Source organism: Saccostrea cucullata, unplaced genomic scaffold (genome assembly GCF_032062105.1).
Source record: "Saccostrea cucullata isolate Sc308-1 unplaced genomic scaffold, CSIRO_AGI_Scuc_v1 ctg5095, whole genome shotgun sequence".
In the NCBI taxonomy this organism is placed as follows: domain Eukaryota; kingdom Metazoa; phylum Mollusca; class Bivalvia; order Ostreida; family Ostreidae; genus Saccostrea; species Saccostrea cuccullata.
The window spans coordinates 19,143-45,490 of record NW_026932787.1 but is presented as its reverse complement, the minus strand read 5'-3'; the positions used below and the strand labels follow the sequence as shown (position 1 = coordinate 45,490).

The 26,348-nt window shown below is 31.6% G+C and overlaps 1 protein-coding gene and 1 pseudogene across 1 annotated transcript; both read right to left on the bottom strand.

The window, feature by feature from the left end:
* Window positions 1-613: 613 nt before the first annotated feature.
* LOC134236170 (apolipoprotein L3-like) lies at window positions 614-13,586 on the bottom strand (annotated as a pseudogene).
* On the bottom strand, window positions 1,822-3,990 carry LOC134236168 (apolipoprotein L3-like). Its single transcript, XM_062718344.1, has 2 exons — window positions 3,903-3,990; window positions 1,822-2,761 (listed from the first exon to the last, which is right to left on the bottom strand). The coding sequence occupies exon 2, from the start codon at window positions 2,726-2,728 to the stop codon at window positions 1,892-1,894; it is 837 nt and encodes a 278-aa protein (XP_062574328.1). The 5' UTR covers window positions 2,729-2,761; window positions 3,903-3,990; the 3' UTR covers window positions 1,822-1,891.
* Window positions 13,587-26,348: the final 12,762 nt, after the last annotated feature.

The window sequence follows — 26,348 nt, the reverse complement described above, 5'->3', positions numbered from 1 at the left end:
TTTTGAAGGTTTGGAATCCAATATGGATAGGGTAGTTCAAATTAATTTTGGCTCTGTGGAATATTTAAAATATTTTAAAATGACATTTGATTTTGAAGAATTTCTTCCTTAGAAAGGGAAGTATGAGTATAATTAATGTGGACATAAACATTTTATCCAGTTTGTTTTATGAAGGGCGTTAGCCAAACATTTTCAAAAATTCAATTTATATCATATCTTTTGTTTATATCATTATTCATGCCTCCTCTTTTCCCAAATTATATGAAAAAGGACAAAAGACAAATGTATATTGAAGTTGAATTTTATTGATTAGAATAAAGGTTTTGATCAATAAACAAAAATTGTAGAATTTTATTGATCAAAATAAAGGTTTTGATCAATAAACAGAAATTGTAGTTAATATAAGCATCAAAGGTTACCAACAAAAATTGACAATTGTTCTTTATACATATAAAATATTTCTTACATACATGTACGTATAAAATGATAGAACATGAACTCTAGCTATATTAACTACTGTTTGCTGAAAACAATTGTAAAACATGCATATACAGTTTTCTTCATACAAAACAAAATCAAGAATTTAAAATGTAAATACAGAGAGTATATACAATGTAGTTTGAATATTATAACATTGGCAAAGTGTAGTTAATATCAGCATCAAAGATTACCAACAAAAATGCACAATTGTTTTTATATAAATGTATAATGATAACAGGACACAATCTCTATATTAACTACTGTCTGCTGAAAACAATTGTAAAACATGTATATACAGGCAGTTTTCTTCATACGAAACAAGATCCAGAATTTAACATGTAAATACAGAGAGTATACAATGTAGTTTGAATCTTATAACATTGGCAAAGGTGGGGTCAGTCATCCACAGTTGAGAAGATCATGTTCATATTGCATTTACGAATTGACATTAGCTTCAGGTAAGCTTTGCCTCTGAATTTCAATTCTCTGATATTTTAAGGAGGAGACCAATACACCCCTCACCCATTCTCTAAGCCCCCTCAGTCGCGAATGATATTACTCGAAAAAATTATTTTATTTGTAATTCTATCAAGATTATTTATACCCCAGTAGTTTCTTTAACCACAGCTCCACTACATCGAAATGAACATTATTGAAATCACGTGCGTCTGTTTGAGGGGTACATCCACCATCGGGTATCGGATGAGATCTCTGACATTTTTGTCCCTTGCTGAAAGTTAGGATATTAATTTTTGTCCGTCCGTCCGTCCGTCCGTGGTTCCGTCTGTCCGTTTGGTTTCCACGCGATATACCAAGAAACCTTTGAGCTTTTGCAATGATATTTTATACCACAACTAGGTCTAGAGAAGACCCCTATTGATATTGAGGTTCAATTAAATTTATACCGTAACTCCCCATGACCCTCACGCCCTTCTTAAAGTGCCTCTCCACTCAACCCCCTCCCAAGGCAGTGTATTCTCTTCATTTTTCCTTCAGCGATGGACACAGATTCTCGATTTTAGCTTGTTCATGTTGCATTTGCTCGATAACTTTTTGGAATTTCTCTGCGCATTGCTGGCCCGGTTAGATTTAAGACAAGTCGACTGCATTCCAAATTAAGGATCCTAAAACAAAATCCAATGGAGATTGATGCCCCCTTGGAAATGCTAGTATCTTTCATTGCTGAAGGAACAATGTCGTCAAATGCTGTACCAAGGTGCAACAACCGGGCATGCAACCTCATCTGCGTTTCCTGTTATACTATTTTTTTTTTTTAAAATTACTAAACAAATTAAGAATACAGTATCTTTATGCGTAGAAACATATGTATGTGACATAGTATTTAGTAATGTTATTTTACAAAGATAAGAAGTCTAATAAACTTATCAATAACAAAACTCTAAGCTGCTTGTCACGAGAAACATTCTTTTAAAACGTCGTATTCACGTTGCATTTGCTCGATAACTTTTTGAAGCTTCTCTGCCTCAGCGCACAGTTGGCCCTTTTCGAATTTAGACAAATCGACTGCATTCCAAATTAAAGATCCCAAATCAATGATGATTCCGATGGCCGCCAGAGTACTTAAAGCCTCGGTAGACAGTTTGGTGACTCCTTTAGAGACACTTTTCGCTGCTGTTGGAGCAATGTCGTCCAATGCTGTACCAAGACGCAACAGTCTGGCAACCTCGTCTGCATTTCCTGTGATACGATGTACACCCAAAGCACTTGTCTTTTCCACCAAACCAAAAATGCGTTTGCCGAGAGCTGCGATGCCCCCTGCTTGTTTTACCCCTTGACATACCTGTGAAATTTCCAACGTATTACTATCATTTATTTTAGGGTCAGTAGCCAGTTCCAGCAAGGTAATTAATCGTTTCATTTCTTTGCACGTTGTCTCATGTTTTTCCAAATGTGCTTTTGCCTGATTACAGTGTTTTTTTACTATTCCAATTTTGACTACCCCATGGGTAAGCCCCGCGACACCGGAAGTTACCCCCGTAGCAATCCCGGTCATTGTTAAAATGAAAGAAGTCCCAAAAGTGACAGGGGCCATCGCTATGCCTGCAATGCTCAGTATTCCGCCTATAAGCCCGAAAATGGAATATGCGATGTTTCCATTGGAATGATTCTTAGCTTGTTGTTGAATTTCATCTCTTATTTTTTTTAGTTCCATGAGAACTCTTCGTCGCTCAGGTGCCCAGCTTTTAAAATATTTTCGGGCATTTTTGAAGGAATCTTTATTCTCCATTGTTGTTTTCAATGTTTATGCAATATTGGTCATCTACAATGTTTAATGATACACATTTGATGCTTAATATCTTTTGGATTTATAAATAAAAATGGCTCAGGATTTGGATAAGCGCTCTTTTGATAATCTATTTCTCTGATCACACGTTCTTTCTTATTATTTAATGAAAATGTATCAAGAATAAAGATACTAAAATGTATTCAACACAATATTTTAAAATAAATCGACATAGCACTTACATGATAAAAATATTATAGGATAAAATCTCTTGTGCTTGTGAACACGAAACGTTACCCCCTCCCCGGTATACTCGTACAACCCTGGTATGAGAATATTTATTTTATCCATCTTCAGTCATTAATATTCTAATACAAATTTACAACGTATTTCACACTGAAAATAAAAAAAAATTGTAAAATGAAAAATGAACGTTGTATCAAATACCACATTCGTGGAATTTGAAAAAAAGGTTCATTTTCGTTACTTTTCTACGAAGCATAATTTATGACCGAAAAATCCTTTGACCAAGGGTATATTTTCGGGGGCACAGGGATGTTCTTGTTTACAATTGCTTATAGGTAAGAAAGGTATAGTCTAGTCCTTCTATCAAGAATGAAGCTCATTTGCTATTCCCTCTTCCCAGTTTTGGCGTTGTTTTCATGAATTTCATGAATTTTTTAATATTAGAAAAAATGCTGGGTTTTATCCATTTAAAAGGGATTCTTCTTAATAAGTTTATTTTACTTAAGAAAATAATAAAACTTTCAGAGATTTCTTTCAAGAAGTCAATAAAACTAAGCGATGTTATCGATGTTATCAATTATCAACCTTGTTTTTGGTCAAATTTTATCTAGATTAATTTGACCGTTTTATTTTTGAAAAAAGTTTTTTTTTCAATTTAAATTCTTTGTTGTTAAAATCCTGATAAGTAAAGAAAAAGATTTATTTCTCACGCCGCAATTCCATCAAATTAATTAAAGTTTTAAATGAGAGGAAAAGAAATTGTGATATTTTAAATCCATTTTCACTAAATATACAGGGCATAATTGTATAAATAATATACTTTGAATTTTGAATAAACAGACAAGAATCCCTAAATAAATACTAAGTTAGCAAACGACAATTTCTTAAGTTGTTGAGATTCGAATAAGTCATACTCATAAGTTATACTTACGTTAAATAACTGTACTATACTTTCCTAATTAAAATTGACAGAAAATTCTACACTATAAGGACATCCCGACAGATAACTAGAACCCTGTTGCTTTCACGTGCGTTATATATATACTTAATTATACATGTGTAGTTTCGTTTTTCTTTACAAGAAAATTCAATTTTTGAAATTTATGCGAACATGAGCTATGACACTTTACCCAGTATAGTTCCTGGAGCTCTTTAGCATATCATAGATCTTAAATCTACATTATTATTGTATACATATTTTCATTATTATCTACGTTGAATAGACCCGGTGTATATTTCATTTAACGCGATAGCAATGAATTTTAAAAAATATGCTTATGTTTCATTTACATTTCTACTAGTCATTGTATAAATATTCTATTTTAATTTTAATTCATCATCCTTAATAATCTTGTGAAGTAGAAAAAATATATTTTCCATTTCCATAATTCCACTATATAAATTAACATTATTTAATATAAATATACTCTAATGATTTCATTTTGTAAGAAACCAGACACGAGTCCCTTTTCAAGGTAAAATAAGGTAAGAAAAACCCAGGTTCTTAAGTTTCTGAGATTTGAATAAGACATGCAATTGAAGTAATATGTACTTAAAATAACTGTATTATATTTTCCTAATTAGACAGAAAATTCTATACACGCACTAGGATAGTAAGCGTAATACCAGATGCATTCATTTGCTCATTTACGTCATGTAACTTTTGCATGTATTATCTATTTATATATACAAATGGTTTCGTTTTTATTTCAAAGAAAACTAATGCGGGCATGAACATTTGAGCCAGTTTGTTTAACATTTTCAAAAAATCGATTTTTATCTTTTGTTTATATTATTATTTACTTATTGACATTAGCTTCAAGTAAGCTTTGCCTCAGAATTTCAGTTCTCTGATATTTTATGGAGTAGACCAATACACCCCTCACCCATTCTCTAAGCCCCTTCCGCCGCACATGGTATTGCTCGAAAAATTAAATATTTTATTTTTAATTCTGTCAAGACTATTCATACCCCAGAAACTTCATTAACCACAACCCCATTATATCGAAATGAACCGAGGAGACAATGAACACTATTAGAATCTGTTTGAGGGGTTCATCCTCCAAGGAATATCGAATCAAATCTCTGAATTTTTTGTCCTCTTCTGAAAATGGAGGGTATTAATTTCGGTCTTTTTGTCCGTCCGTCCTTCCATCTGTCTGTGGTTCCGTGTGTCTGTAACACTTTTGTTTCCACGCGATATCTCAAGAAGCTTTGAGCTTTTGCGATAATACTTTATACCACAAATAGGTCTAGGGAAGGCCCCTATTGATTTCGAGGTTCAAATAAATTTATACCGTAACTCCTCATGACCCTCTCGCCCTTGTTAAAGTCCCTTACCCCTCGAACCCCTCCCGAGTCAGTGTATTCTTTTCATTTTTGCTTCAGGGATGGACACAGGTTCTTGAATTTAGCTTGTTCATGTTGCATTTGCTCGATAACTTTTTGGAATTTCTCTGCCTCTTCGCATTGCTGGCCCGGTTAGATTTAAGACAAGTCGACTGCATTCCAAATTAAGGATCCTAAATCAAAGTCCAATGGAGTTTGATGCCCCCTTGGAAATACTGGTATCTTTCGTTGCTGAAGCAAGAATGTCGTCAAATGCTGTACCAAGGTGCAACAACCGGGCATGCAACCTCATCTGCGTTTCCTGTTATACTATTTTTTAAAAATTACTCAACAAATTAAAAATACAGTATTCTTATACGAAGAAACATATATATGTGACATAGCATTTAGTAATGTTATTTTACAAAGATAAGTAGTCTAATAAACTTATCAATAACAAAACTCAAAGCTTCTTGTCACGAGAAACATTCTTTTAAAACGTCGTATTCATGTTGCATTTCGATAACCTTTTGAAGCTTTTTTGCCTCCGCGCACAGTTGGCCCTTTTCGATTTTCGACAAGTCTACTGCATTCCAAATTAAAGATCCCAAATCAATGAAGATTCCGATGGCTGCCAGAGTACTTAGGGCCTCGGTAGACAGTTTAGTGACTCCTTTAGAAACACTTTTCGCTGCTGTTGGGGCAATGTCGTCCAATGCTGTACCAAGACGCAATCTGGCAACCTCGTCTGCGTTTCCTGTGATACGATGTACACCCAGAGCACTTGACTTTTCCACCAAATCAAAAATGCGTTTGCCGAGAGCTGCGGCGCCCCTGCTTGTTTTACCCCTTGACATACCTGTGAAATTTCCAACGTATTAATATCATTCATTTTAGGATCAGTGTCCTGTTCGAGCAATTTAATTAATCGTTTCATTTCTTTGCACGTTGTCTCATGTTTTTCCAAATGTGCCTTTGCCTGATTAAAGTGTTTTTTGACTATTCCAATTTTGACTACCCCATGGGTAAGCCCCGCGACACCGGAAGTTACCCCCGTAGCAATCCCGGTCATTGTTAAAATGATAGAAGTCCCAAAAGTGACAGGGGCCATTGCTATTCCCGCAATGCTCAGTATCCCGCCTATTAGCCCGAAACTGGAATATGTGATATTTCCAATAGAATGAATCTTAGCTTGTTGTTGAATTTCATCTCTTATAGATTTTAACTCCATGAGAATTCTACTTCGCTCAGGTGCCCAGCTTTTAAAATAATTTTGGGCATTTTTGAAGGAATCTTGATTCTCCATTGTTGTTTTCAATGATTATGCAATATTGGTCATCTACAATGTTAAATGATAAACATTTGATGCTTTGAATCTTTTGGATTCATGAAGAAAAATAATTTAGGATTCTAATAAGCCCTCTTTTGTTTTTTTTATTTCTATTATAACATTTTCTTTCATATAATTTAACTAACAAATAAGAACAAAGATACTACATGAATTCAACACGATAAATTGCCATAGCACATAAGAAAATTATTTCAAGGAAAAACTCACTTGGGCTTCCGGACACTAACCTCTACACCCACTCTCCCCAAATATGCACCCAAGGTTAGAGGATATTTATTTCATCCGTCTTCAGTGATTAATTTCTAACACAACTTTACAACGTATTTCACATGGGAAAAAAAAAATGAAATATTTACCGCGGTATTTTACGTTCATTTTCTCCGAAGAATAATTTATGACAGAAATCGCACAAAAAATCTCTTGACCAAAGGTGTATTTTTAGGGGCACGGAGATGTCCCTGTTTACAAGTGCTCGTGGGTAAGATAAGTGTAGTCTAATCCTTCTGTCAGGAATAAAGTTCATTTTGTACTCTCTCTGATGAGTTTTGAGGTTGTTTTCATTCATGCATTTGTTTTTATTTTTATGAAAAATGTACCTTTAGGAGGGATTCTTCTCATGCTTAGTGTACTTGAAAATTAATGAAATTTCAGAAACTCCAGATTAAGTCAGTAACTCTAAGCTGTGTTACAACGCGAAATGTAATAACAACACACTTTTGAAGATTATTACATTTTGCGCTATTACACTTTGCGTTGAGATCAACGCAAAATGTAATAACTCATGATATAATGACGCGATTTTCGGATTATTACATTTTGCGTTGTTATATTTTGGTTTGAGATTAAGCAGAAGTTAAGAACGTAAAATGTAATAACACACTTTTTGGTCAACCAGATGAAGTACAATTTTTAAAAGAGTAGAGGCCGATGAAAAGGAAATAAAACAGAAGTAAAAAAATAGATGAATGCAATTTCTTACAATTAATGAATTTCATAATATATTGATTTAATTATCTACATGTATTTAAAATTAGTTTATTAATGTATTCAAACTACGCTTATATACAAGTATTGCAAATTAGAAACGTGCGTGTGTGGGCGGGGTTGTTGGGGGGTATTGACCAGTGTAATTTAGCTTTCTTTCTTTTTTTTTTTTTTTTATAGATAAATGCAATGAATCTGAACAAAAAAACCCTATTCATTTGTTCTGGCAGGTGTAAATATATAGCGGGAGGGTGTTTATTGACAATTGTGATACAATACTGTTCCATGCAAATCAACAGCATTGCAGACAAGCAAAAACAAAATTCTCTCTCTCTCCATCCAATAATAAAATGGATTGTTTCTGCGTGTCCATAGTAATACAATGATAAACATACGAAGTAAACACCCAGCCTATCCCTGCCCTTCCTCGCTTGACACACATTCACTTCTAATTTGTTAACCAATGAACACATGCCGAACATGCATGCCAAGAGCTTTTAATGAACCTATTGTCAATTTTTGGTAATTAAACATGGTATTGTGTTATTAGTTAGATATTTGATAAGACTATCAAAAATACGCCAATCAAAGTTAGATTAATGCTTTATAATTTAGTACAGTGTATTCAACATAACTGAAGTCAGAGTCAGAAAAACGATACATTTAGAAGTATTTATGTCAGTAAAAGCCCTAACGTTGGTCTCATTGGTTTAGTTCTAGATATTTTGTACAGCCTGTTTCCCCTGTTGGTCAAATGTATACATTTGAATAAATTTTATGATCTTTTTTGTCAAACGCAATATAAATAATAATAATCATATTTTGTTTTATTGCATATGTTTTATTACATTTTGCTTTGTCTTCAATGCATTAATAAAATAATGCAAAATGTAACAACGAAAAAGCACGTTATTACATTTTGCGTTGATCTCGACGCAAAATGTAATAACGCAAAATGTAGTAATCTAAAAATCGTGTTATTACATTTTGCGTTATTACATTTTACGTTGATCTCAACGCAAAATATAATAACGCAAAATGTAATGATCCAGGTATATTACATTCCGCTTTGTTATTACATTCTGCGTTGTAACAAAGCTGTGTTATTAATTAGATTAAATTTGAATATTTTTTTCAAGGAATAAGGTCAGATCAAGATCGCTAAATACTAATCACTTCTTTTTGTCTCTTTTGTTTGAAAGATCTTACCAATCAGATGCTTTGCATTTTCAAATTAAGATTAACAATTTAACTAAAATAGAAGTTGACTAACCCAAATTTCCTCTATTTTTCTTATTTTTTAGGGAGCATTATTATTTTTTATGCTTTGAATTTTAAAATTTTTTATATTGATTTGATATATTTATATATTTTAATTGATATATTTTAAAACTAAAGTTAATAACGCACTTCAATCACTTCGGAAAATTTCTTCTAGCCATAGTTTGTTTTAAATTTCATTTAAATTCATTATTCTTAATAAATCTGAGAAGTTGAAAAAGATATATTACATTTTACGTTGATCTCGACGCAAAATATAACTAGTGCTAATTGTAACGGGAACCGTTACAGATGTTCCCCAAACGCTCCCCATGTCCCTTTTCGTGCCTTATTCCTCTTAGACCTTTTATAAATATGCTAAGTATCCAAGGATTTCATTTAAAAATATAAAGATTACAATGATATCAACTATATATCGTTTAACGTTTTGCATGCGCGCAAACGTACTTGTACATACATATGAAAGATGATTATGGCATGTTGGTTAAGCGATTAACATATCTTTCTATCCCGCGAATCAAAGAAAAAAATACATATATCAAGTAACCATTTTTCAAGCATATGTCATTTTTTAATAGATCGATTCACATTTTATTTCTCTACTTATTTTAACCTCGGGCTCAAAGTTGGTTTTATTCCGACGACAAGGCAGGGTTAAAGTCGACTAAGGGTATCACGCCGATAGCTAACCAATCAAAATGAACTTATTCAATAGTAGTTCCATACATGGAAAAGGGGTTTTTCCTTTCTGTTCGGAATTTTTTTTAATATTTCCTCTCAGGCCATTTTGACAACGCTGGTACCTGTGGCTGGTAAATTTTATATACTTTGTAAATAAATGTATAAAGGTTTTTGACCGGAACTATTCATTTTTTCCAATGCATAAGGGGCTACTTTCTGGAGATGTTTAAAAAGACATTCGTGTCAGCTAATGTGACCAATATTGTTTAACACCTTCTTATTAATATTTTTTTCATGAATGCAAATATCTGATTATTTTACGAAGGAGCGTACCTGTATATTGATTTTTAATATACCGAAAATCGCTATTCTGGGGATTGCCTAATTCTAAAAAAAATTCAAATAAATTTCAAAGGTAAAAATAAACAAAGGATGCTTGGTATTAAAATATTATTTCAAATCAGTAGAATTGAATGCTATTAACGACATCTGAATAAAAAGGCTATAAAAGGCTTATATACCAACTTTGTTCATCTGCACTTTAATTTTAAACACGACAGGATTTGTAATTTTTTCCGTATAAATTAATAATTTCTATATACTTTGGAAACTCAAATCAAATATTTTAATTCACTTTCCTCGAGCTCTTTTCTGCAGTTTTCCTGAAATTTTGTGTGGGTCCGAGGTGTTATTTGAGTTTAACAGCGATTCTCTACGTTGCCATTAATTTGATTTGTTTGGTTGTTGCAGTGGGAAGGGGGGGGGGGGGTTATTTTTATTGTTAACCTATTCAACGTTGGAGTTGAATCTTGTATCTTACTCCAAGAACTTAAGATTGATTGTGACATTAGGACGAAAGGTCAAGGTCATTAAAAGCCACCACCTCTTTAACTTCTATCCTGCCAACCGAAATAAACTCTGAAAGGTGTTTCTAGATACATGTACATGTACTTCATGTTTCTTTTTACCCTTGGGTCAAGGACAAAGGTGAAGGTCGATTTCAAGTTCATAGGTCAAGGTGATTTTGGTATATAGCTGATATCAGCATTTTATTCAGGTTACCAGTGACCTTGACCTAAGTTTCAAGGTCAAGGGTCAAAAGATCTGCATGCTTCAGTATGTTACATGTCTTGACATTTAGAAGTTCTTAATTCTGCATGAACATTACAAACTCAAGTATACTGTCGTTTAATGCATTGTGTGCTGGTGCATGTGCATGCACGTCCTTGCATTTACTTTTGATAGTAGTATAATGTAGGCAATCATTATATCTATTCATATTCGAAATTTCACCCTGAATTATTGAGAACCAAGAAAGTTTTAGGCATTTAAAGTTTTAGCCAATCAGATTGCAGCACACGTGCATGTGCGTGTGTTCATGATAATTCTTATATATCATGCTGTAGATCTTCATAATGTATGGCTATGTTCAAAATTTCAAAGGATTTTGTCAGAAAACAAAAAAGATATTTAGACTTTTAGTTTCAGCCAATCGGAGCGAAGCGCACGTGCATGCGCGTGAGATCTTGCTATTTTGACCATGTCATCATGTCTATACTACTAATATAACCTCATATTATGAGTTTCAAAGCATTTCATCCAAAATTTAAAAAGTTACGGCTATATCTATTATATTGGTTATTTCACGTGTTACACGTGTGCGCACACGCACGCACGTGCGCGCAAAATGACCTTCGTTCCGCACATCTACATAACATGCCTAGTGACCCTAAAAAGGTTTCACCTAGATCGGATGAGTAGTTTACGAGAACACTCGCGGACAAAAAAGTACCGGAGAACAAAGAAAAATTCAGAAAAAGTAAAAACAATATGTTCCCAAACTTCGTTTGGGGAACATAATAACGCAAAATGTAATGATCCAGGACAGTGGCGTAGCGCCCTTTACGCAAAAACGCAAATGAATACACAGATTTTGCACACAATTTTTTTTTTTTACAAGAAATAATGATAAAAAAGAAAGAAAAACATATCAGAAGTCCAATACAAGATTAAATTAAAATAGATTATTTTAAAATAACAGATCTGTTTACCTCTACGTACTAAATATGATAAAATACCGGTAATATATTACGCTTCTATCTTTGAAACAGTACATATCGTTTTAAAAAATCATTTTAGAATTTCAAGGGCGAATTGTAAAGTTGTGTCAATTCAAAGTAAAAGCAAATAAGTCAAATAATTTAATCCGTTTTATTTTCCTATTCCCCTAATAAGTAACTGCAAAGTTGAACTATTATTTCAAAACAAGTAAATTTTTAACATGTAACAAATGGAGAATATTTTTCGGTGTATAGATAAAGGGGTTTATAGAATTCAAATATTTATAATTCGTAGTAAATATGATTTGAAAAAAAGTCTTAACTTGTAAAATAAATTTTATAGCAACTACTATATAGAACATAGAATTTTCTGCCTATAAATTTCTCCAAGGTTTTTCTGCCTTTCACAATAAATTCTCTTTCGTCAGAAAATTTCAAAACAGTCTTGCGGCAATGTAATCATAAAGTTGCTACAGTAAGGAAAAAATGTTTGAAAAATAACTGAACCGTGGCACTTATTATGGTACATAATGTGAGTATATACAGTATTTCAGTATGAAAATTATCGTTCGGAATTGATCAAATTAAAGCAGGTATGTTTTTTCATGTGGTACTTTTCATTTTGATTGTTATTTTCACACTGCATCGGGTAAAAATTCAAGGCGGCCCCAGATCCCTTGCTTTTTTGAATACAGTTACTGTACTGTGATAACACCATTGAACGACATTTCTTCTACGTGAATTTTCTCCGGCAAGCTTTATTTGTCCTTTCACCATACTGTACTGTTGCTAGCTACGCCACTGCAGGTATATTACATTCCGCTTTGTTATAACATTCTGCGTTGTAACAAAGCTGTGTTATTAATTAGATTAAATTTGAATATTTTTTTAAGGAATAAGGTCAGATCAAGATCGCTAAATACTAATCACTTCTTTTTTTTTCTTTTGTTTGAAAGATCTTACCAATCAGATGCTTTGCATTTTCAAATTAAGATTAACAATTTAACTAAAATAGAAGTTGACTAACCCAAATTTCCTCTATTTTTCTTATTTTTTAGGGAGCATTATTATTTTTTATGCTTTGAATTTTAAATTTTTTTAATATTGATTTGATATATTTATATATTTTAATTGATATATTTTAAAACTAAAGTTAATAGCGCACTTCAGTCACTTCGGAAAATTTCTTTTAGCCATAGTTTGTTTTAAATTTCATTTAAATTCATTATTCTTAATAAATCTGAGAAGTTGAAAAAGATATACATGTATTTTCTTACGCCACAATTCCTTCAAATAAATTAAAGTTGTTAAAGTAAGAGAGGGAAAGAAAATTATGATATTTCAAATTCCTTGCAAAAGACCAGACAAGAATTTTTCCTTAAAGCAATATGAGCTGCGTTTTGAAAAATTTAATTTTGCTGTTAAAATGTCTTATTCTGATAAATTTGTATGTTACTTAAATCTTTGTGATCAATTAGACTAAAATAAAGCAGAAGAAAGACTTCTATATACAATCCAATATACAGTTTTATATACGAAATCATTATTGTACAGGACGACAATAATGTAACTTTGATTCAATCGAAGCTTATAAATAGTTCTCGCATTGCAAATATGAACAAGAAAAGTTTATTAACGTTATTTTTTTCTGTCATTGAAATAGTTATTCACAATTTTGCAACATAAAATTTCTGCATCAAAGTTGCAGCTCATATTGCTTTAAGGTAAATAAAAAGATATCAAAAGACCATTTCTAAAGTTTTTGAGATCGAATAAGTCATATCCATTAAGTAATACTTACGTAAAATAACTGAACTATATTATTTTTCGACGTCAAATTGACGGAAAGTCCTACACAATAAGGAAGTTAACTAACTTTACATGCATTCGTATGTTTGCTCCTTTACATCCTGTAACTTTGACATGCATAATCTCTGAATATATATGATTGCGCCCATGAGAAAAGGGTCCTTATGACAATTTTACACATTTTGAGTTCTTCATGAATTTTGATAGAACAAGGTTAGGAGTTGTCAAATATGAATTTTTATGGCTCTAATCCATCTCTAAGTATGTTTTTTCTTCGTTTATATCAGTGATACTTTTATTTTTTTAACAGTGGAATCATGACGTCAGGTTGACGTTACGTCAAACATTGACTATAATTTTTTGTAACGTTCCTAATATGATTGTAAAGAATCATTTTTTTTTTAAATAGTTGTTATAAGTAGTATCCATCAAAGGTATAGAATCTTTTTTCTCTCAATTTTTTTTAATAATTAATTGTTATAAACATTATCTATCAATGCATGGTATGTGCGTTGATTGTAATACACTTCTCTCATGCTGGACGACAGAAAATTTACAACTCAGAAGGTGCAACTTCCGGGCAAGAATTGTTTTGTAAGTATACAGGATGAGTTCAAAAGTTATTTTATTTTAAATTTTATATTTCAATTTCATTTTAAATAAAGCAACAATTTTGTTGCTTGATTGTATAAATCTGATACATCTTTCCAAATCCGAAAATAAAAAAAATGTCTCTGGGAACGAGAATATACCAGAATCTACCCAGTAATGTAGAATAGTTTTTTTTTTTTTTCTATATATATAAATATGATGAAGACAATTAACATTTGAAATGCAATTATTTACGAAAATACAAAAAATTGATACACTATAGATAGATTACACATTTAGCAATATTCCATAGAATGTTTGTGAAAACATTTGGAAGGAACTCTGTCTTGCATTGGTAATAAAATCTTTATTTTAATTGAAACAATACATCCTTTTTCAATTCCAATATTGAACTTTTTTTTATCATATACTCATAAAATATGCTGCTTAAATAATTTAAAACTCAAATGCATGAAATAAATAAGGCAGGGTCAGTTCCAGGAATTCCGGTGGTAATTATTTCGGGATGATTTCAGTTGGATGGGGGTAGGCGTTTAATAGGTAAATGACATACTTATACATGTACGAGTATAGCTAATATGAGCTTAACCCTCCCCCCCCCCACCCCCCACCTCACACACACAACTAAATACACAACCCAGTTAGACTATAATATTGGGAAATTATTCTTTAATTTTATTTTTTAAATATTAATTTTAAACCCACAATGTTGTTTTCCTAAGCAATCAGCGATCAATTATTGGGAAACACATGCCCGGAACTATAGAAACTTGACTGACCACTATCAACGAGTGAAATGGCACCGAAGCGTAACCTCTATAATGTAATAATATAATTCCGGGCATTTTGGTTATGATAAAAACAATTTCAAACCGAATTTCGTTAAATTGTGAAATTGATTTGTCAGTCTATCCATTTATTTTAATCAAATATTGTAGTAAATAAATCGCGCGTGATAAGAAATAGTTTTATGTGTTGTTTTAATAAATCGCGCTGTTTAATTTATAGAAAAGATTTATTCAATTGGAAATCAGACTTATATGTTAATGTCACAGACACTTGTTTCGGAAATTAATTTTTAAACCATAGTATAATATATATACTATATGGGTTAAAAATTAATTTCCAAAACAAGATTAGTGCCTGTGGTTCGTCTCCAGTTATGCGTCTGCTACATATACGTAATATCCTCTGATTGGCCGAATTCTGAAATGACAAATTTTTGCAAAGTGGTACATATAGCTAGGTCTGTTGTTTAGTTATGATGTCATTTTTTTTTATTTCAACACTTACCCCCTACCCACCCCCACCCCTTTATACTTTCTTTTGTGTACGAAATTCTAATATGCAAGCTGTGTCGAGGTTTAATAAAAAAAAAATACATACCTATGTTGAAAGTATTCCAAATGATTTGCTTTTTATGAATTTCAATCTGTTACCAAAATAAAATTCATGAATATGCTTAGCATTGGGTGTGTATCATTACCGCAACATTTTCAAAATTGTCAATACCGCTACACACAACATTTCTGCTACAAAAAACGTTATATTACTGCTAATTTACAAGTAGACAAAAACTCTACATTACATCTTTCGTTAGCCAGCGGGTTTTGCATGAATTACAACATGTATAACGGGTCCTATCGGCAGAAGGGGGGGGGGGACTAGGACTTTAAGCAGTGGTTTTGTTTTTTGTTTGTTTGTTTTTTTTTTTTTTTTTTTTTTTTTTGTTTTTTTTATTATTTAACTTATTTTACTGAATAAAACATTTCAAAAAAGTTTTAAATCATTACTTTATGGATAAAAAAAAGTCTTCGCAGAATTGGTACATGTATGGCAAAACTGCTTTGAAGGCCTTTCGCTTGAAGCAATGCTGTATGGAAATCTTGCCAATTTTATATTCCACTTTCATTTTTTTCTGACTTTTGTTGTAATTCTCCTTCCGGTCTGAAAAGAACTCATATAATGTGTCATTACTGGCAGATTTTAATATGTAACTGTATTGATCTGTAATTGCCCATAGATTTATTAATAAAATGTAGCGGCGGCAATGATCACCCGAAATTTCGAAGAAAGTTTTACACCGGTAAGAGTTAGGTTTTGGTAAATCAAAAGCCTCAACCAACCCCCCCCCATATATCTGTAGCCAAAATAAGAATCTTGCAAGCATAATATTCATGTTTTGTGCAGTGTATTTGTTTTATTTTATAGCATGTAAAAATAAAACCCGAAATAATTAATTCATAAAGAATTATTTTTACCAAAAAAAAAAAAAACAAAAAACAAAAAAACAAAAACAAAAACAAAACAAAAATGGATATAAATTGATTTCAATGCACTCTCTCTCTCCCTCTCTTATAAGTTTTAAAACCTGGCTATCTATCAAATAAAGAGAAAAATATTTTAAATATGCTGAAATTACTGAATGATCAGTGCAATGTGAACTATTAAAATCTTGCTATTTTCTTTTTTTTTTTTTTTTAATTTATTTAATTAGATAGTTTTATTATTTGTTGTTGTTGTTGTCATATCGTATGTATTATTAAAGTTAAATTAAAAAAAAAACAAAACATGAAGATTAGTTCAAATTTATAGAGGATTGAAAAGGACTTTTTATTTAATAATGATGAGGATTAAAACGTGCTTAAGCTGCTGTTAATTAATATATTTTTTTTCATATTAAATCCTTAGCAAAGCCATGCGAGACGATTGTTAAGAAATTAAACCTGATCGAATGAGGAAAAAAACGTACACTTGAATCGAAATTCCCTCTCTGGTACCTCTCATGTACCTCGAGTTATCTCTCTTATTTTTAGTCATAGAAAATCTATCACATTCTTCTTGTGTATTCTTCTCAAATTGTGAAGCCTTCAGAAAAATTATACTTTAAAAATTAATTTCTTTTTTGAGAAGAAGTTAACAGAGCTTCATTTTTATACCAAATATATGTACATCGCATAAAAACAAAATGTACAAAAGTTAGCCTGCACCGGTGATTCAATGTTTACATGTTGTGATAGTGGAGCGGATCAAAATCCTTTTGCGATATTATATTTATTTCCGTGTCTAGTACAATACATGTACGTAATCTCAAACTGGTCCACATATATCAAAATACGAATTCATTCGTCCGTGTATTCAACAAGCCAGTTAATCCATTGTCTGAAGTTTTTGACAAAAAATTAATGAATATATTAACTGTACTAGTAAACGAACCGATCTGGAATAAAATTCTGTCATTTTTTTTTCATTAAAACTATTGGACAAAAGGATTTGGACACAGATTAAATATGTGAATGAAATTCTTTTATTATTATCAATATTCAGACCTACAACAAAAGTTAGTGTCAAAAACGTAAACACGTGGTAAAAAAAAAATCTGCGTTGACACTCGCCGTCGATCTGCAACGTCACGTCTTTATGACGTTATTTCTCTGTTTTAGTGAAAATGTCATAAGGACCCTTTTCTCATGGGCGCAATCATATGTATAGTTTTGTTTTTCTTTACAAGAAATTTCACTTTGTGAAATTAAATAGGACATGCCGCTTTACCTAGTATATTTAATGAAGGATGTTAGATTTTTCAAAAGGTAGAATGATATCATATCTTATATTTGCTTAATTATTATTTACATTATTATTTACATATCTACATTGAACAGACATTGCATATGTTTCATCTATTTAAAGCGATAGCCATGAAGTTTTACAAATTAAGATAAATGTTTGACTTACTTTTTTAATTGTTGATTTACCAATATTTTTGCTGAAATTTTTGTGTAATAATAAAAATAACAATAGCACCATGTTTTTGACGCAATATGGAAATATCTAAAATTCATGTCCTACCAGGCAATATCTATATCCATATTTTTATCTTTCTTTTCTATTCCTTTCCTAAAACCACCTTATATAAATATGTAAAGGTTATTAAGGATGTACTCTGCAGATACCCGGAAAAAAACGTACGTTAAACTTTCCACATGCTTATGTTTTTCTGAAAGTGAAATATCCAAGGAATAATTTTAAAACAAGAAAAGTGTATGTTAGTGTTCATTTAAGAGAGATTCAACCCCTCGAACATAGGCCAAACTAGAGCATGGGAAATTTCATTAAAAAAGCTATTAGACCAAAAAATACCTCATAATCTTATAAATACAATCAATCTAAACTTAAGTTGGCTTAAATTTACTTGAAAGTATTGCAAAGTTGATTTTTTTTCAGCAAAATATGAGCAAATAAATTCCTATTAGATAACTTGTACCCAAAAATGTTGTTCACCGGTGTTTAAGCAAATTTTTTTCCTATTAATTTGCTCGAAAAACCAGAGAAAAACATATTTTTACTAATAAACTTTTTCAGAAAATTGTTGAACAGTTTCTTTAGGTATTATGGTTCCTTTTCATAGCATGAAAAATAGGGGTTAGTGTACATATAAGGAAGTTTTGATATTTTTATATCCCCACCCCCTATTTCTTTTTCAGCATTTAATGAAAATAAATCAAGGCATTTAGGCTTCAAAGTATGTGTTTAATTCACCAAATATTCAAATATAGTGTGATATTTTCAAGTAAAAATTGCATTTTTTTTAAGAAAAGCTTTTTATGAACAAAAAGTAATCATTTAACAAATATAAAAAAACTTCATTATACTAAATAGTTTGTTGGATGTCCTCTCTTTCTCTTGCCCTGCGGGTTCAAGATTGTGTCCTGGTGTGTGGTGTTGGATGGTGGCTTCCCTGGGATCTGTCATATCCAGTCCAACTTTCTCAATCTGATTCGTATGGTTTTCTCCATCTGATTTTAGTGGTTCTTAAACCCTGCTCTTTCCTAAAGTTCTTCATTTATGATTCTTGTGAAAACAAGACTTGCATGTAAAAATTATTTTAGAAAAAAAGGTTATAATTTACTGGTAATATCTTTATTTAAAAAATGTAAAATAATTGTTTTGTCTATCTGACTTTGTTTTTATGAATCAAAGCCTGTATTTTAGACTCAAATAATTTCTACATGTTCTATGACGTTTCAGAAATATTCCATTTTTTAACCCGCATAGAATGAAGCGACCTAGTTTCTTATCGAATGTAAACAGCTAAAATTATAGAGGTTACCTTATTATTTTCTTACGGTATGTCTATGAATTTGGGATAGATAATCTGCATTTACAATATCAAAGGAAATTTATCATAAAAAGTTGCAATAAAAAAGATAATACGAATGCTGTCGTCTGCACGCATCTGAAGACCCCCCTTAAGGCCTAACGTTACGTATATGTAACATGTTTATGCTATGTCTGAGTTTGCGATGTGACAGTTTACTATGTATGAGGGTTGATCCAAAAGTAATGTCACAGTGTCCATATCTTTTATATTTGGCGCCATATTATCAAATATTATATACCAAAAAATGCAGAAATATAAATCTAATTAACATTGAAATTTTCATTCAATAATGTTTAACTGAATTTATTTTATAGGTATTTAAAACACAGAACATGGGGGGAGTCGCCGCGTCACTAACGAACGTCACAAATTAAAGTGTACTTTTTGTAGAATAAAAAAGACAAACACATTAAAAAGCATCTTTTAAAAGCGACTAATCAAAAAATATTCTAAAAGACTAAACTTTACACCATTTTCTGGTCTTAAGTTGAAATTTATGACTTAATTGCTTATTATTTTTAAATCAAAAACATCGTTTTACTCCGGTTCCTTGAAAAAAAAAGGAAATGTCGAAATGGACAAAAAAGCCAAAACAAACTGTAATGCATTTTGCTTCAAAATGGAGAAATCGCCAGTAGAGACAGTTACGTTGATTTACCAGACTCACAGAGGAAAGAATATAAATAAGAGACTTGTTTAGATGGTTTCAGCGATTTCGGGTGGGTGATGGGTCATTGAATGCTCAGCAGATGACAAGAAGACCAAAAGATGGAAGGACGGACGGAAACGTTCTATGGTGTGTGATGTCAAAAAAGACATACTGTTAGAGCGATATGTGAAATTATAAGTTGGTCTTATACTACTGTTCAAATAATTTAGACAGAAGAATTAATCATGGAAAGAATGAGTGTACGATGGGTACCAAGTTTTCTTTAAGAAAGTAAAATTTGTGAACGTGTTCGTGGATCTCAAATATGTTTTAATGAAACGAAAGGTAGTGTCTAAATGTATGACGGCACGTATCCGTCATAAGACGTTATTTAGGTGCGGCGACTGCCATAATCGCAAGTTGTATAAAATTCGATATTTTGCAAAGTATAAATCATGTTGAATTGAAATTTTCAGGTCTGATTTGAAATAAATGTAGGTTTCATCATTATGAAATTAGTTGTTTTACGTCAACGGGTAGCGATTTTATCGAAGTTGTGACATTACTTTTGGATCAACCCTCGTATTTTGAAACTTTTGTATCTACATGTATAATGCATAAACATTGCTATTTTCAAGAATTTTAAAAGCATTGGAAACCTACATTTTCGTTTTTCCACTGCTACTGGAACGTCGTAAACACACTCCGGCGCTATTTGTTGGGGACCGCTTTCGAGAATGTACCTATATGCCTAATTTTGATATCGAAAACGGATTTCAATAGGTCACCTGAATTTACCCAGGTGAGCTAAAAATCCATAGACTCTGATTATCGGTGTTGGATGGGCCACTCACACTGTCAAACTGAAACTAGTGGATTCAATATCGTCCTTGTCTCCTCTGTTAATTTCGAGATAGTGGAATCATAGCAAACAAACTACAAGGGTATAAATATTAATATGAAACTAATTTACACCCTTGCGTCTACGTTTTTCCAAGCAACCTAAGTTGAGTTAATTGATATTTTTGAATTTTTTAAAAAATATTGTTCTTTTATATTGTTCTCAAATAAAATATCCGATTACACATAGACACATGGAGTCTATTGAAGAAAGACGAATAATCATAGTTATAAATTCTTTATGAAATTTATTGGCATTATACAGAAAAAATATTTATTAACATTCTAGTGAGAAGTAATATTAATCAACAATATAAATTTAGAGTAATGTCCAATTATTGATAGAAACAAACGGTCTGTTTAAAAGACGAACGGTCCTCCACTACCCTGCACATCATTCTGAAAATTAAGATTGATATGCATTTTATATATTTCATTCAATATAACAACCCTTTGCAAACACCAAAGTACAATGTTCTACACAGAGAGAGAGAGAGAGAGAGAGAGAGAGAGAGAGAGAGAGAGAGAGAGAGAGAGAGAGAGAGAGAGAGAGAGAGAGAGAGCAGGATGTGTCTCATATATGTAGGAGTAAATTTCATTTTACAATTTCATAATGTAATAAATTTTAACTAGAAAATGGAAGCTCTTTACAACATTAAAGCATGTTTGCTAAAAGGTTGAAGCATCTTCAGTTACTAAGAAATGGACCTGTTCAACAACTGTTAAAAAAAAGATATTTGATCAGATAGAAAAATATGCTTAAACGTCATGAAACTTTATTGCCTTCGTCAAATGACTCCTGTCAAAAGCCATAACATTTAAAAGACTACTTTGAAAAAAATGTAACGAAGACCTATAGCGCAGGGTTTGTTTCAGCACATAACTTTCTTGTAGTTTGGAATTTGCGACCGTTAATGCTAATTTAACGGTCGCAAACTGAGTTTTACATGCGACGCGTTTAACGTCATCAACATCACACGTAACGTCAATATATATAGAAATATAAGGATATTTACCATAGACACGTGTATCAAAGTAAATAATTGCTTGTCCTCGAAGAAAGAGTCATACACCGAGGTGTAGTTCAGCATGATTTCGTTTTACTTACATAGAATTTCATCCCTAGTTTGTAGTTTTTTGGAGAATTTTGACCCTAGGCAGAATTGTCCACTAAAATCTTTTTAAAAAATAATTTCTAATATCAAAAACTATTAAAATATTACATGTATAATTTTGTTCAGGATCAAGTCTGCCCTAAAAGACTTTTTATTTTAATGCAATAAGTATTTTGATAGCCCGGTTACCCATCAACCTGCTAATTTCTTTCCATAATCCTTTCGACACTAGAACACCTTATCTTATCCTCCTTCAATGAGTAAAAAGTCTGTAAAACAGTTTGTCGTGTGTTGTCACCTTTGTGATGTTAAATAATTTGTTTGAAATTCTCAAAGGTATTAATAACAATGACATGATTTTTAGCAGACACAAAATATGAAGAAATAAACCAATTTTGTAAAGGGAAATAATCCCAATTTAAAGTAATTACATGTACCACTAAGACATAGGGAGAAAAGGCAGAGTGACGCACCGCGTGACCGGAATTTCAAATGATATATTTTGATTGGTCAATCTCTGCCTGTACTAAGGCATGAAACAAATGACAATTATAAAACACATCCAAACAATATTTCAGACTTTTACATTCAAGGAGAACACTTTTTGGTTACAATAAAAAAAAAAGTAAACTTGTATTTATTTTTACCAAACTCATGCAAAAACAGCGATTTAACTTAGAAAATGCCATTTTTAATTTTAAAATAACAAATAAAATTTTTGGTCTAGAATCAAAATTTAGAATTTTTTTCATATTCTAATAAATTTCCTCTCAGTTATACTGGGACAGCAAATATTTCTATCTACATGTACTTCGTTTATTGTCTGATCATAAATATAAGACCAAATATTGAAATAACGTCATTTAATTTGTTTGCTTTAAATGCTTAGTATGCCTCTTAATTCAATTTCAAAACCAGTAAAATGAATAACAAGGATTTTAATAATTTATGTTTTTCTTTAAAAGTTTAATTTCTAGATTTCCCAACATGAAGACAATCTGTTCTTTTTTTCATTCATATAGCATATCAGTTATTTATATCCATGGTTCCCAATTAAATTTTAAATATGTATCGTAATTGTAGTCATTGTATTTTCTTAAATTTCAGTTTATTTCAATTTAAGTTCTTTTACCCTTTGATTCCAAATGTGTCCACTTAAAGTTATACATGTATTTGTTTTTTTAACAAATATTATTATTTGTGTTCGTTTTCTATATTTTTGAATAAATATCTTCTACGCTGAAAAATAAATGCCAATAAATACTTGCAAACACACTCTACTCCATATCGACAATCCAATATTGCCGAATGTATGCCGTATATTTTTGATATTTTTAATGATTGTCTCCAACTGAAATTTTACGCCTATTGATAATGCATTTCTGTTCGTATTGATATATAAAAATGCTTAAAAAAATTAATGGTTCAAAATAAATCGTTGGTTGTGCTCAAAAATCATAAACAAGGATACGTTTAGCTCCCCTGAGCCGAAGGCTCAAGTGAGCTTAATTTTCTGATCACATTTTGTCCGGCGTCCGTTTGTCTGTCTGTCCGTCTATAAACTTTTTACATTTTCAACTTCTTCTCAGGAACCAAAAGGGCCAATTTCAACCAAACTTAGCACAAAGTATCCTTGGGTAAAGGGGATTCAAGTTTGTTCAAATGAAGGACCACACCCTTTTCCAGTGGGAGATAATAAATACAATGTAATTAGTGAAAAATTAATGACAACTTCGAAAAAAATTCTTCTCAACAACCACTTGGCCAGAAAAGATTACACTTATATGGAAGCATCCTCAAGTAGTGTAGAACCAAGTTTGTTCAAATCATGACCCCTTGGGGTAGGGCGGGGTCACAACAAAAAATCAAAGTTTTACATAGGTATATGTAGGAAAATCTCTGAAGATCTTCAAAAGAACCACTGGGCCAGGAAAGATAAAACTTATGTGGATGCTTTCTTAGGTAGTGTGGAATCAAGTTTGTTCAAATCATGACCCTCGGGGGTAGGGCGGGGCCACAAGGGAAAATTCAAGTTTAAATAGAAATATATAGGAAAAATCTTTGAAAATCTTTTTTTTTTTGGAGAACAGCAAATTTATAATTAATCATATTTAAATGGAAGCATCTTCAGGTAGTTTAGAATCAACTTTGTTCAAATCAAGACAGGGGGTTGGGTGATTGGTTGTATAGAGGAGGGGCCACAATAAACGATCAAAGTTTTTTAATAGGAATGTAAAGGAAAAATCTTCTTCCTATAGATCGAAAAGGCTATGTTTAGTTATAATGATAAGGAAGCATCATTAGGTTGTGTAGATTCACATTTGTTTAAATCATGATTCCCCTGGTAGGAGGGGCCACAATGGGAATAATTTTTTTTCAAAAGAATATACATGTATAGGAACAGCTTTTCAAGAACAATAAAGCAATTGTTATTGGTATGGAAGTATTCTGAGGTAGTTTAAAAGTTAAGGCCTACTTTTCAATACTGAAATGATTTGTGCTTTTTCTAGCCAATATGCTCAGGTGAGCGATGCGGCTTATGGGCCTCCTGTTTTAAATTCCTAATCTGTAGTTGTTTATATTTCTAATAATCATACTATTTCCCCCTTTTTTATTTTGGGGTCAAAAGAGTATTGACTTAACATAGTCTGAATAAACAACCAAATAACAGCATGGATAATTTTTAAGTTGCCCCGCTGTTTGAATGAAACATGTTTTTAAAAGTTCTTTTTCTTTATATATTAATGCAAGATTTGATACAAGTCTGACCCCAGCATTCAAAATTTAAACGCAATATGAGCTGCATTTGGAGAAATTAATTTTGCTGGTAAAATATGCTATTATGATAAAACTGTAAGAAATTAAAACAATAATGTTTCATTTGACCGATATAAAGAATTATTTTTGTTTTCACAAGAAAGATTTCTACCAAGAAATGTATAGTATTATATAAGAAATCTATATTGTACAGGACGACAATAATGGAATTTTACTTCAATGAAAGCATATAAGAAGTGCCTCTGTTTGAAATATAAAGAATAGAAGTTTATAAATGTTCTTTTTTCTGTCATTTAGAAAGTTAATAACAATATTGCAACAAAAATTTCCGACATCAAACTTGCAGCTCATATTGCTTTAAATCTGTTTGAAATATAAAGAATAGAAGTTTATCAATGTCCTCTTTTCTGTCATTTAAAAAGTTAATAACAATATTGCAACAAAAATTTCCGACATCAAACTTGCAGCTCATATTGCTTTAAATCATGACAGGAGAATATTTTTACCTCATTTATTCTTCAATTTCTTCTTCATTACCTTTAAAATTTTTTTGAATAATGTTAGGTCAGCCTAGAATTGAAAAAATATGAATTTAAAAAAAAACTACATATGCTTTGCACCACAATTTATGTGATGAGAATATTAGAAAATATATCATTTTTTTCTTGGTAAAAATAAATTCAAATCAAAGAAATAAACTCGCCTAAATTGAGTTAGTTTTAGAACTTAATAAGAGTATAAAAAATTATATAAAAAAACTTACCTTCAGTAAGATAGAATAGGTAACTGTTACGCAAATTACAAAGCATGTGCCTTATAAATCTCTCAACAACTTCTGGTATTTATACGTATGCAATTATAACCAGATGATTTAGGATCAAAGTTTTGTGGTATCTTTACCTGACACTTTTTATGTTTTCTCTTTGCTGATTGGTCAAAAGTAATGGTAAATTTCTTGTCCCCAAAGAAAGTGTGCTACACTGAGGTGTAGTTCAGCATTATTTCGGTTAACTTTTTTACATAGAATTTCATCCCTAGTTTGTAGTATTTTGGAGAATTTCGACCTAGGTAGCATTGTCTTAGTGAAAACACAGGGTAAGTTGAAAACCAACTGTTTAATTTTAATGACCAATGTTAAATGAGGGTAAAGTATTGCAAAAGTGGGTCAAACTTCAAGGTCAAAAGGCTAAAGTTTTTGGTTTACAAAGAAAAGCATTATAACAAGAATTAAACATATGAAATATGAAAGCCATAACTCCAATTTATCATAAACTAAATGCAACTACATGAAGGTAGTTTACTGTGTCTGCTTAATACCCAGGAACAGAGGAGAAAGAAGATTTAACTCATTTTCATTAATATAATTTAAAGAACCCCACCCTAACACCAGAACCCCTGACCCTGGGGACATGAAATTCACAATTTTCGAAGAGGCACCCTTCCTCACCATAACTATGTTTGTAGTTAGTTTGTTTAATACCCAGGAGCAGAGAAAGGGATTTTAAAAGAATAGATGCAGTTTTACTCTATAATTATTAGACCCCCGAAATTACACCAGAACCCCTGGATTAGGGATCATGAAACACACAATTTTAGAAGAGGCACCCTTCCTTACCATAACTATGTCATTAGTAAGTTTGTTTAATACCCACGAGTAGAAAAGAAGAT

Excerpts from the sequence above, each read along its gene's own strand:
- LOC134236168 (XM_062718344.1), bottom strand. The coding sequence starts at position 2,728 with ATGGAGAATAAAGATTCCTTCAAAAATGCCCGAAAATATTTTAAAAGC.